We start from the raw sequence: 13,130 nt of genomic DNA, 5'->3' as shown, positions 1-13,130 counted from the left end.
GGGGGGGGGGGGAGAGAGCCGGGGCCGCCCACCCCCCGCTGGCGCCGTCACTGCGATCAACTATACGGTATGTCATCACAACAAATCTTTAGCTATATTATGTTGTTATTGTTGTACTTGTTTACATTTTCACTCAGATATTCGGGTTATATTGCCATTGCATTATAGCGCAATTTTCAGATTTGCTATGTTGTAAAATAGTGAATAACACGACTTTTCACAACCAATTTTAGTGCCGAGTCTCTGGTCTAAAAAATGGAGGCCTAAACAACAACACAACAATGGTTGCAATTAAATGAACACCAGCAGGTCTACAGGCTTGTACAACTAGAGTAGGCCTACGGTGTAGTGCACGCTTTACTTACATAAAATGTTCATTTTCTAATCTTAGAAGAAACCCCATTCCGATATTCAGTTTAGACGATATTTTGGTGACGACGTGTCTACGATATACAACTGTTCACATTCAAGCTTGCTGTCATTGTAATTTAGATGTTATCAGACAGGTGCATAACCAACCAGGCACCTGAAAGAAAATTCCTACCACAGTACAGTAAAATAGAAATTATTAGTTCAGCGGCGCGCCCACCCCTAAATAGCTCCTACCATCGAACTGGTCTAGCCATTGGAGACGAAACCTCACCACCAGTCTCCTGTCTCTTATACACATCTAGATGTGTATAAGAGACAGGTGTTACATAGTTACCAAGTACTGTACTTGTTAAATAATCCTTATTTTAATCAACTGTTAAAGGTAATTTTTTGCAGGACTCCAAAATGTAACATAACAGTGATAACCAATTGAAAAGAAAAAGATCATAATTGAATACCTATTTAATTTAAAAAAAAAAAAAAAAATCTTACTCGCTTCCCAGCGCCAGACTCATGCTAACCTACCCTTGGCCACAACCATGGTGTGGGGCTGGGGTGGTATACATATCCTCCATCTGCGAAAGTGCCATGGAGGCCTAAATATTTTTTGTTTTTAATGGAAATATAAGAAAATGTTTCTCAAATTTTAAGTCTGAGAGTGCAATTTCAGGCCATCTAGAGGTGCCCTAATCACAGCCCCAACCAATTACAGCCCCAACCAGGCGGCCTTGGCGGCCCCCTGACACCAACCTAGATGCTCGCTTCGCTCGCATACTGGACCTTATGAAATGGCCCTCACTTGCGGACGCTCCCCCCTCCTCCCAAATTCCAAAAGGTCTACTTTTTAAAACACGATTTCACAAAATCGTTCCTAATTATCACAAAATGCTATAGCATGCATTGCATTATATATTTGCCAGCTTATCTGACCATTGATTTTTAATAATGTGGTATGAAATTTGTTAGAAATTGATCGTCTCCGGTGATTGCAGATTGATTTATATAATATGAAGAATGCTATCTATAGGCCTGCAGATGTACAGGACATAATAACGTTACTTTTTCAGGTCCCAAAAACACCCAAATTAATGAAAATTTAAATGAAATATTCATGAATTATGTGTTTGAGAAATCTATTATGCAAGACCCTCAAAATGCTGCTTTTCTTACAAACCCCCTCCAAGGCCTCTGTCCCTGGACCACCAAATTTCAAAAATTCCACTTTTTAAAACTTATTAGGCCTATTTCACTAAAATCGTTCCTAATTTTCGCGAAATGCATTACATATTTTTGCCCGCTCTTCTACCCGTTGATTTTTAATAATGTGCTACGAAATCTGTTGGAAATTATCAGGTCCAGTGATTGTAGGCCTACAGATGTAAAGGACATGAAAAATTACAGATTCACAGTGGTGGATTCAAGGGGGCAGAGCCCCCTAAAAAATAAAAATAAAAAATAAAAATCATAATTACAGTTTGTCTGAGAGTGCCATTTCCGGCCACTTTGAGGTGCCATAATCATAAATTTTCTTACCTCAGCCCCAACCATGGTGGGGCTGATGTGGTATTGACCATCTGTCTGTGAGAGTTTCTCCCTTCACCCCACCCTCTATTTCTCCTGCTTTACTGTAGGTCCCTAGACAATACTCAAATTAAATAGGATATTACAAATTACGGATTTTAGAAATCCATTAAAAAAGGCCCCCAAAATGCTAATTTGTCAGAGCTTTCAGAATTAGATTCGCCCCACCCTCGCGGGGATCCCTAGGCAGTCGCCCATCGTAAGGTTTACTTCGGTTGCAACGCACCTCCCCATCGAAAATCCTGCCTACGGGCCTGGATTTGCAAACACCAGAAGAGATTACATCCACTTTCCACATGGGGCTGCTGAGGCGAAAAAATACGATGTAGCAACTCTAAATGCCACCTTGAGCCGGGCTGAGATTAAAAAAATATAGGGCTGAGGCAACTATGTTATTGAGATCAGATTTTCTTTCCTTAGTTGCAGCTGATAGAGTTAAAATATATAAGTTAAAACGCCACTTAGTCGTCATTGTACAATAAAGCAGTGAAATTTACAGTAATGCATATGATTACCTCTGTTCCCGTTTGCTCACTGTATTTGCTGTTTTCAGTATTCGTGTTATAATGCTCATTTAAAAATTATCCACCAAATTATTTTAACCACATGATAAGGTATAATATAATAGTACACAATAATTGAAAACAGCGACATTTATTATTTTAATACTGTAGGCCTAACTGTGAAAAAAACAGTAAAGGGCTAATTTGGTTTTAACTATAATTATTGTTGCCATACCGGTAACTAATAATTCTTAAATATACACAACTTTAAAAAGTGTTTCATGTGTTCGTTGTTTCAACAAAAACGGAGCATATTTGTAAATCAATCAATCAATCAATCAATCAATCATATTTTATTGTCATTGTTCAAGAGAACATAGCAATTTGTTTTGCTCTGTGGTAAAAACACATTCCAAAAAGGCAGAACAAACACAATCAAAGAAACAAAGTGCAAAAGTATGGAACATTTACCTACAATTTAGAGCCCTAATCGCTCTAGGAAAGAACCTATTCCTGAATTTAGCCTTAGTGGCTTTCAATGAACGAAAACGTCGACCACTGCGCATCGATTGGAATAGGTTTGAGGCAGGATGAGTTTGGTCGCCCATAATAGCCTCTGCCTTTTTAAGAAGCCGATCACGGAAAATGGTTTCCAGAGGCATTTGTTCCAAACCAAAGATATGCGTTGCAGTCCTGACGATTCTGTTAAGGGCATATAAGTCGTTTTCGGTAGCGCCCCCGAACCAGACGGTTATAGATAATGTTAAAATGCTTTCAATTACTGTTCTATAAAACGACATAAAAATAGTCGGATACATTCCAAAAGATTTAAGCCTACGCAAAAAATAAATTCTTTTCTGTGCCCTTTTCACAAATCATTATTTTTTTCAAAGGATCGTAAGATTTTAATTCGGATAGTAGGGGAGATTTCCCGCTGATAAAACCACGAACGGTACTGAGTATTTTATTTTTCTTGCTTCGAACAAGGTATCCATTCATAGAAATCATATGAAGATAAGCCTATCTGAGAGTGACTTTAGGGTGGTCGAAAGCAGGACATATCTCGGACTTTTAATTGAACAAAGATTGAATTATGTAAATTATAAAACAAGTATACAGAAACTACTGTAGCCCATAAACGTAAACAACTATATTTAAAAACTTAACTAATGCATGTGTAAATAATATGTTGTAATTATGAAACAATTAACGTCAGATATGAAAGAATAAAGGAAGAATAGGAAAGAAACTCGGAGCAGCTGAAATATATACCTAAATATACAATAATAAATCTGTATTGCATTACGTTTGTTTTCGGTAAATATTTCAACCGCTCCAAATTCCTTTCCTATTCTACTTTCTTCCTATGCTCCTTCTGTATTTTCGTTAAATTTAATTTATTTTAATAAATACATATTTACGAATCCGGGATATCTTGTTCGAAGAAAGAAATCAATATATTCTATTCGTATAGGAAATTTTAACCTAATACTACTAACATATAAATTTTCGAAGGAACACTGCATACATTGTATACTCTATTACACCAGACGTGCCCGAACCACTCTTCTTCAACTGATCTTTTATCAGCTTGTATTGGGCTCGTAATGCCTTCACTTTTGTTTGAATTTGGGCCGTCGTTCTCTTCTCATGTCCGAGACTGGCTAATCTGTCAGCAAGCACGCCAAAAATTCCCGTTTTGTTGTTTGTTTTTTTTAAATTTTCTATCCGGTCTCTCAGCTCGGGTTGGCCCCACAAATCTACCAGGTCAGCAGTTTCCTGGTCGCTCCAAATCAATCGCATTATTATTAATTAAAATTTGAATTAACTTTTATGAAAAGTAATGATTGCGTCTTGATTGAACACGAAGAACTCGCGGGTTTTTAATTCAAGAACTTCTAAAAGCAACGGCGTCATCGACTGTGATTGGTCGACAGCCGACGAGGAAATGTCAATCTCGGTCACACCTGGGTCAATATGGGTGCTGAGCCGGGATCGAGATAGGTAGATTGAGATCGAGGTCACGTCAGGTAGGGTTTCTTCATAAAGTCTTCTAAACAAATGGATGACTTGTTGTGGAGCAGTAAATCAAGTTGTCCCTCCCCAATACAAAGTGAGCAAACAAAACGCATTATCAGATATAATCTTACTGGTTCTTTATTGTTTATTCATTAATACACATAATCAGCAAAACAATAAAATTTTCCTTCAATTCATTTAATACTTCTCACCTCTAAAGTTACAATAGCATTTGTAAAAGTGCATTATTCTTTCTGGTGGGCAAGATAACCTTACCACTTCAGAGTGGACTTCATGATAAAACTTCAGCTAAAATGGAAAAAACTTTACTGTCCTTGCATCAACTTTAGCTAATTTAGCCCCATACTGAACTAAATGTTCTTGCAATTATACAAAAATGAATATGAAAATTACAATGCTAAAAACCCCATAAAAAATTAAAAGCATATAAACATCAAATGAGACACTTCAAAATGTTGCTTTTTTTGTAGAATACTTCGACTGAAATCACTGTACTCCAACGAAGATACAAAGTCCCCGATTCTGCTATGCCATCCTCAGCCTAAGCATGTAAATAACTTACTTCTCAAAAACACCATTAAATGTAAAGTACTAACAGGGGTGGCGCCAGAATTTGCACGACGGGGGGTCTGAGCTCCCTGACCAGGGGTGGCTTAATGGGAGGCCGATTCCCCCTACAAGAGCAAAGTGGACGTGGTCAAGCATCGCTTAAAATGTTGCGAAAGAGGTTCAGGGAGTGAGACCCCAGAAAATGTTGACAATTTAGGGGATTCAAAGGCTTATTTAATTGATTTTAGAGTCTACTGTACAAAATACATGTAATTTTTTTTCTCCCCGATGAATTGAGGTTTTTCTTCACGCCACCCCCCAGCTGGCGCCACCCCTGAGTACTAAGAGTTAAAATGGGGTTTCAAAGCTTTGCTGTGTATAAATTATCTAAGAACACAGAAGATTCGACTTCATTCAGATATAATAGAATGACTGTGATATATTATATACCATATAATATAAAACAAATCATATTAAATAGTCTTATTAACTGATACCAACTATTTTTATAAGCCATATTGTTCAAATTAGGTGGTGGGTTCATCAAGTACTGTACATAATAATTCCATATAAGAAGAAACAGACCAAGGCATACAATTCTTCCATTGGCCTTTAAGTTGAGATTCAATTCAAAGAAGTTGAACACAAAATCAAGATCGTTAGCATATTTCAACAATGGATTGTATATTAAACACATCATAACATACAGTTCACTGATTTAATTATACACAGAGACACCACATTGTGTTACTAAAAACTAACAGCATTAAGTAGAAGGTAAAACAGTTAGGAATGCTAGATGAGGTCAAGGGGTCATGGGCAGATCTACATATTTACGCTCTTCTTTCTACGATGAATAGTAATTTGTATATACAACTTCAAAGTATTTTCTTTGCATGTGTGCAAAAATTATTATAAACAAAAATAATCTCTATATACTTATTTTAGATATTTTTTCAACTAAAGTTATGGGATGTGCTAAACAAATTTGAGGGATGGATTTTAAAAGCCACTGTTATTGAAAATCAGTGATATTTACAGATTTAAATCTGGGATTACAGTATAATACAAAAGGTCATTATTGGTGCATCACTATTCTAGTAAACCTGTGCTTATATAGTCACAAATACTCAGGACTTTATGCAAGATGATCGTTGCTTGAATGGTATGCAAGAAAAAAAAACATGCCTTCTTTGGCCCAGGCAGAAGAGAATCATATAAACATAACAAATGATGGATATCAAAACAAAATTGTTACATATTTCACTCTCTACCACTTTCATAAATTTGCTGCATATAACTATCAAGTATTAGTGAAAAATTTGAAAATCAAAAAAAAAGATAGAAAAAAAAAACATACAACATAATTCACGATAGCCAATTACATTTGCGGGACCTTTTTATGACAACTTTTGTTTTACCAGAGAAATGGAGTTTGTTATAGTTTCTTTCTATATTCTACCAATTCTTTTTATGTTCATCCATGCTTACACCTCCTGGACCTAGTGCAACTAAAAGCATAAGACCACCTATTACCGAAAAGGTCTGGAAAAAATCATACTTTAAGAAATCACGGAGAGGACGATACTCGGGAATATTCCACCATGCGTTTGTATAAAAGTTGAGGGCGGTTAGCCACGCGACTAAGATCATAGCAGCGAGCTTCGTCTTGAATCCAATGCCGATTAAAATGATGAGCGCAGTTCCGAAGATGTTCTGTATCACATTTATAGGTGAAGTGTCGAAACGTAGAAGAGTAAAGAACATGAGAACTACAAGGATTCTGCCACTCAACTGCATATACGTCTTGGGTTTATTTTCTCCTGATGACGGCACACCTGCAAACAGACTGCGTCCTTCGGTTTTACTCTCTGCCAACAGTAAGATTAATCCACCAACTAAAGCCATATTTCTGTAAAGCAAAGTTAAAAAAATTGTATTTACGAGGTCTCCTTTATGCACAATCTTCTTTCTAAACATTCCAAGTTAATTTTGTTACATGTGACGAATTGTATCGTTCAAGTTATTGATATAATAAAATGAAAACAACATCATTACAAGTAAAAAAAAAATAAGATAACAAATTGAGTGTACAAAATATTTGAATTATAATAATAAGTGGGTAATTCTCAGCTAGGCCTAGCTGTACGCCTAGCCGTACGCCCAGCTGATACGCAGTGTGGCTAAGAAAAGTTTTGTTTTTCTGAGCATGTGCAGATTGTGCTTATTTGGCTCATTAGCATAACAATACCACACATAAGCTAATTCAAGTTAGACGGCTTAAACCAGCCAACTTCCTATCCTAGTAACAGTTGAAAGTCCTTGCCTCAACCCTGTACCATGTCACGTATTTGAGAGCAGGGCAAAAATGGTCATGTGTTATTTCAAGAATGGTTATCATTCATGTAAAAAATTGAGTAGCGGAATAGCTTTTGTACGTCATACTGTACATTCTCAGAGATGTTAAGAGAGAACTAGCAAATAATGCACTGGTGCTTATAACACATGATTTGAAGTCATTTCTTTAAAGGTTTGCATGGCAAAGTATCATAATTGCTTTAATCTCATCATCAGGAGAGTGATATCTGCAGGAAATAGTTACATAATTGTAAAGTGAAGTAATTTATAACTTACCTCATCAAAAACTTCACGTCCCATAAAATACTATAAGCAACAGTCTGTAGGTTAAAAAAAAAAAAAAAAAAAAAATCAAAATGCTGATTAAATTTAAAACAAAATCATGATAAAAGTGCGGATAATGTGTAATGTTCCAATCTATTAAGCATTTAGTAAAACAAAGAAGAAAACAAAGAGAGATTTTGTTAAGTAAATCAAATACAGTATTTTGTGTTAATTTATGAAAATATGTATCAGAAGCATTTATGCTTTATGCTTATATGTAATATTTCAAACTTTCATATTTGAATTTATTGAGTATTGAGTAAAAGATATTGAAAATGCTCAACGTTTCAGGTCCATCATGACCCGAAACATCAATCCTTTTTGTCAATAAATTTTGTGTTAAATTTATATAGTAAACGTCAGCTGATTCACAAGTAAATTTATGCAAGAAAATTGGGGCACAGCAGAGACACAAGTTGTGAAATAACAGCATGTAAAGAAGCTGGAAGTGGTCCAGAGATGAGATGGCTGCAAACGATTAGAGGAAAGAGGAGTGACAATGCGGAAGGGAATAAGAAAAGAAGATATAAGGTAGGAAGTAAAGGTTGCGAAACTGAGAGAAAAGAAGAAGGCAGATTGAGGTGGTATGGATACATGAAGGGAGAGGAAGAGGACGATTTTGTAAAATGGGCAGAGGAGTATGTACAGATGGGAAAAAAGTAGGATGACCTTAAAGCGATGGATGGGTCGTGAAGAGGTGGTGTCAGAGGGGAGTGGAGAGCTGTGTGGAGATGACTCAACACCCCCCTCCACACCCACTTTGAGGAGATAAGCAGAATGATGATGAGTAACAAATAGCTTACCTGTAGAGCAATGATACCGAAGAGGCCCCCACAAGCTATAGGCACCTTGGTCCTACTGAGAATCATCACACATCCACCAAGTTGCCCAAACAAGTTTAAAAACACAAATAAGATGCTGAAAATGCAAACAAAAATGAAAATGTTTTGTTTTTCCTTTTATACAGTATTTGTTTTAAGAGGTCCTTGGCTATGGTAGTCCACATGCAGGGATTTCTTACTGTTTTATGGCTTAGCAAATAACAATTAATAAAATTTTTGAGAAAAGATAGTACACATTAGCATGGAAGTGAGATCAACTTTCTTACGAATACAGTATTCATAATCTATTCATTCCAGCTGAAGTCAATATGTAAATATTTGTATCTTTCCAGTCCCGCTTGTTACAATAAATTCTCATTAAAGTTATTAATTAATATGACAATATAATCAGTAGTGTGAATAGACAACTGAAATTAACATGTATTTCAATCCAAATTCATATTATAATGGATCATAAAATTAACAATGAGCCTATCAGTTCTGAAGGTGTACTGTAAACAGCTGTTGTACTATAACTGCTTTTGGTAGTACTGCAACAGTAGTTTACATTCTTTCTATCAACCATTCCAATTTAAATCTCACATTAACTAGTTATATGACACATTAATCTATGACCCCCCACCAAAAAATTCCAACACATGATAAACTCTTGACAATTGATATTGAAATGGTTAAATGTGAATTACTATTTGTAATAAAAAAAAAAAAAATAGCTTTCGATTTTAATGGATTGTTGTTTCTAAATAGCTCAAAGAATATGAAATTACAAAAACAAAAGACAATTTTCTTTTTAATTAAGTTTTCCTCTTTAAAATGTGTTCTGAAAACCGTGATGAATTTGGTGTCCAAATTTATGCCAGCGACCTGACTAAAATGTACAGCAATACTCCTTTTGCAGTACATGTAAGACTGACCATGTACTGTATGTTTTCCATACTCGCCATCTTCGACTGCGAGTTGGTGTGGACCCTCCCAGCCAAAAAAAAAAAATGAATTAATAATATCGTTATACTGTAGAGATCGTTTAGTATTTAGGCATAACGAAAGATAACAAGCTAAACTGGTCTAAAATTTATTTTGAGTACGTATAGTCGATTATATTTCATGAGAATGTTAAATGGTTTCCACATAAGTTCAAATTTTGCGAATTTATGTTATTCTTCTACGAAGAAATTTTAGAGCCTTACAAGTCAGACACAACAGCCGCGTTTACGTGGTTCAAATCAACGTTTTGTATGGCAGAGAGGATGGCTCGAGGGCCGCCTTACAGTACTTCGTAGAAGACTCCCTTCCTAAGCCTAGGTTCGATAGTGTTCGTTCCTCTGCATTACTCTTTTTCGGATATTTATTTTAGCATGGTTAGCCTACAGTACTTGACCTACTACACAGAATAGATTTTGGTATTTCTGTTTTCTCTACAGTGCATAGAGACCATGTACGACCATTATACGCTATTATTTTAATGTTGCATTTTTTTGTGTTGGTTTGATGTCAGTCTTACGTTCCTGTAATGATTTTGAATATGTGATTGTTGTTTTAATGTTTGGCAGGCATGAGGGAATTTCATATTTTTTTACATGTCCCCGGACAAGTACCTTTGAAAAATGCACTTGTCCTGAAGACAATTTCACTTGTCCCAATATTATTGTGCACTAATCATAAAAAATAACACAAAAGTAAAGTATTTTTGCTATGGCCCTACAACATTAAAAGGCCGACATGCATACTGAATTAATCACGCAAAAATGTTTTTCTTTCTTTTTTGAATTTGCAAGAATTAAAACGACAACTGCAAGTAAAAATTTCTCAGGCATGGTTGATTCCCAAGATACACGTTATTTTTTTTTTTTTTGGGGGGGGGGGGAAATGGCCATACCGTATGTTTGTACCCGTTGCAGATCTTAATCAATTCTAATACTAACTTCAAATGTATTTCATTTACTTTTTTTGCGAAGGATACAAAAAAAAAAATTTCAAATTGCACTGGAAATCCTCTAGAAAAAGAGAATCACATACGTTAAAAGAGATGAAATTACTAGGCTACATGAATGAAAAACCTAATAGGTATCTTATAAATTACGCTTTATACACCTCGAAAGACGTTAATGTTATCACAATATTTAAATATTGAGGGCGCTTTTGACTAATTAGTGGGAATGGAGCGCTCTTCACTTCCAAAATTCTATCGTCTTTTTTTAGGTCTAGGTGTTGGAATGTCTGCGAGTTATAGTATATGTCTGCAACCATCATAATCAAGTTGAACACATTATAAACAAATAAATGCCATCATGAATCATCATGTTATCATCTACAGCAGTTACTACAGCAATCACATCAATGAAATGCTATGATTAACCATACATCATTAACTAAAAATCAATTACAATAATACACTAAACGCATTACCTTAAAAACCAGCCACAGCCCCATGTCTGTTCTATGTATTCCCGCTGTTCATGCCATTGAAACCACATACGAACACCATCCTCCAAGAATGTGCTGATCAGACAGAGTCTAGCCACATGGGGTAAAACATTCTTACTTTTCCTCAAAACCTAAAAGATATGTTGTACGTAAAATAAGTAAATCAGAAAAGATGAAATATTGTATACACTTGCCATCCAAATCAAAAGCTTGGAGCTCGTTTAAAATGTTTAATCTTAGTTGAATTGTTGTGTGGTTAAGACAGGGGCGCCACAACGTACAGCCATAATATAGGCGCTGGTTTGAACAGCAACCTTGTCTATGGTTCTGATGGTGGAATAAAGGACTATAAAAAAAACCGTAGGCCCAATATACACAATTTGGCTCATGTGCACTTTAAAGAACACAGTGTACATCTTTCGAGATGAGTATGGTTGTACTGGCCCATACAGCCCCTGTTGTGGACAGATGAGAGTACTGTAGCTGGTACCAGCTTACCGGGTAGCTCAGACCTTGAAGAGAAGTAAGTTACTCTACTGTATGAGCTAATCTACACCTTGTGCTACAGTATATAAATCATACATACATTTTATTTAAGTACTGTAGTACAGGCTTGTCTAGTATGGCTTATAGTACGTGGGGAATATATCCTCTGCACAAAAATTAGGCCTAGAAATCCCTCCGTGCATTTCTGAAAAAACAATGGCCAATTTCTGCACAGATTTTGCAAAAAATTAGGCTTTGGCCTAATCTTAATAATAATAATAATAGTATATCATGTATTATGCAGATAGTAGTACTGTACACAGTTTAGTTTCTTAGAGATTTTCATTGCAAATTTGAGCTAGTTTTTGAAGTATCATTTTACGCAAATAAAATGCTTTACAGTATGGTTCAGTATGAGCAATAGTATTAGTGGAAAGTCTGTAACATATATTTTTATGAATGATTTTGGGAATTAAATAAAAGTGACATTTATTTACAAGAAAATTGCATGAGAAATGTACAAATCAAGGACAAATATGTTTTCTGGAAACAATCAAGAAAATTTGCACTTAGAACACTTGGTTGGGTGGGGTTGAAATAGGGCCAAATTGACTTTTTAAGGCTGAGTCGACTCTACTTGGGTTGGGAACCAAGTTGACTTTTTTCAGGCCAATTTAGCAGGAGGATTACACAACCTATCTATCTATGCGGGAATTCCTATGTATATAGCCTACGGCTAGGCTAGCTAGGCCTAGCCTTACCTTTCCCTACTAGTATTCTAGGCCCCTGGCCTAGCCCAACTAGAAAAGCTAGGACCAGGTAACCACCTTAACAACTCCCTGGGTAACCATCTTTGCCATTATTGATGGGATTGGTACTTCAATAAAAACAAGCACATACAACTTACAAGTTACTATTTACATCAAGATTAGGCCTAGGCCAGTAGTGGTAGAATATGTATATGTTGTGGTGATTTTTGGCGCGGGCTAGATAAACAACATCAACGTGAGTGTACCCAATGCCTATCTATGAAGCCACATCCTCAGGCCTAGCATATATAATACGTATGCTGATGTGTCCTTAGCCTCGCTCACCACCAAGAAGAAAGAGCCAGGCCAGGCTCATCTCGACATTTCAAGACGTGACCCGAGATGCTTGTTCATGATAGTATTGTCATAGCCAATAGCACAAAACCCGTGCAATATGGGAATTACCTGATCTGCAACGTCTTCTGCCTTACTTATGATATCTTGCTGGGAAGCCATTCTGCATAATATAGTTAAAGAAACAGCAAAATCTCTAGCCTACCGGCTTTCGGTTACTCCCGAACTGTTGGGCCAGCAAATATCAGACGCATGAAGTGATCGGATGACCCCAGCCGGAAGTGACATCAGAGTCTATGCCACGTTGAAAATACAATTTCATGTGTCAATCAACGGCGGCGGAAGCGGTGGGGGAGGGGGAGGAAGGCCAATGCTTTTTCTACTGGGGACTGCTCCCCCCCCCACCCTTTTGTGACTGTTACCAGCACCAGTGACAAACATTTTACGAACGCTGCAATGTCATTGTTATTATTATTATTATTATTATTATTATTATTATTATTATTATTATTATTATTATTATTATTATTATTATTATTATTATTATT

The 13,130-nt window shown here is 36.2% G+C and overlaps 1 protein-coding gene across 1 annotated transcript; it reads right to left on the bottom strand.

Moving 5' to 3' along the window:
* Positions 1-4,590: 4,590 nt before the first annotated feature.
* On the bottom strand, positions 4,591-12,851 carry LOC117120302 (surfeit locus protein 4-like). The gene is made up of 5 exons (XM_033265320.1): positions 12,694-12,851; positions 10,976-11,124; positions 8,531-8,645; positions 7,680-7,723; positions 4,591-6,957 (listed from the first exon to the last, which is right to left on the bottom strand). The coding sequence occupies exons 1-5, from the start codon at positions 12,742-12,744 to the stop codon at positions 6,504-6,506; spliced, it is 813 nt and encodes a 270-aa protein (XP_033121211.1). The 5' UTR covers positions 12,745-12,851; the 3' UTR covers positions 4,591-6,503.
* Positions 12,852-13,130: the final 279 nt, after the last annotated feature.

The sequence above is a fragment of the Anneissia japonica genome, unplaced genomic scaffold (assembly GCF_011630105.1).
Source record: "Anneissia japonica isolate Jap-2015-1 unplaced genomic scaffold, ASM1163010v1 scaffold288069_len450862_cov184, whole genome shotgun sequence".
In the NCBI taxonomy this organism is placed as follows: Eukaryota; Metazoa; Echinodermata; class Crinoidea; order Comatulida; family Comatulidae; genus Anneissia; species Anneissia japonica.
Note: the sequence above shows the minus strand (reverse complement) of the source record. Positions and strands in the feature narration are given on the sequence as shown.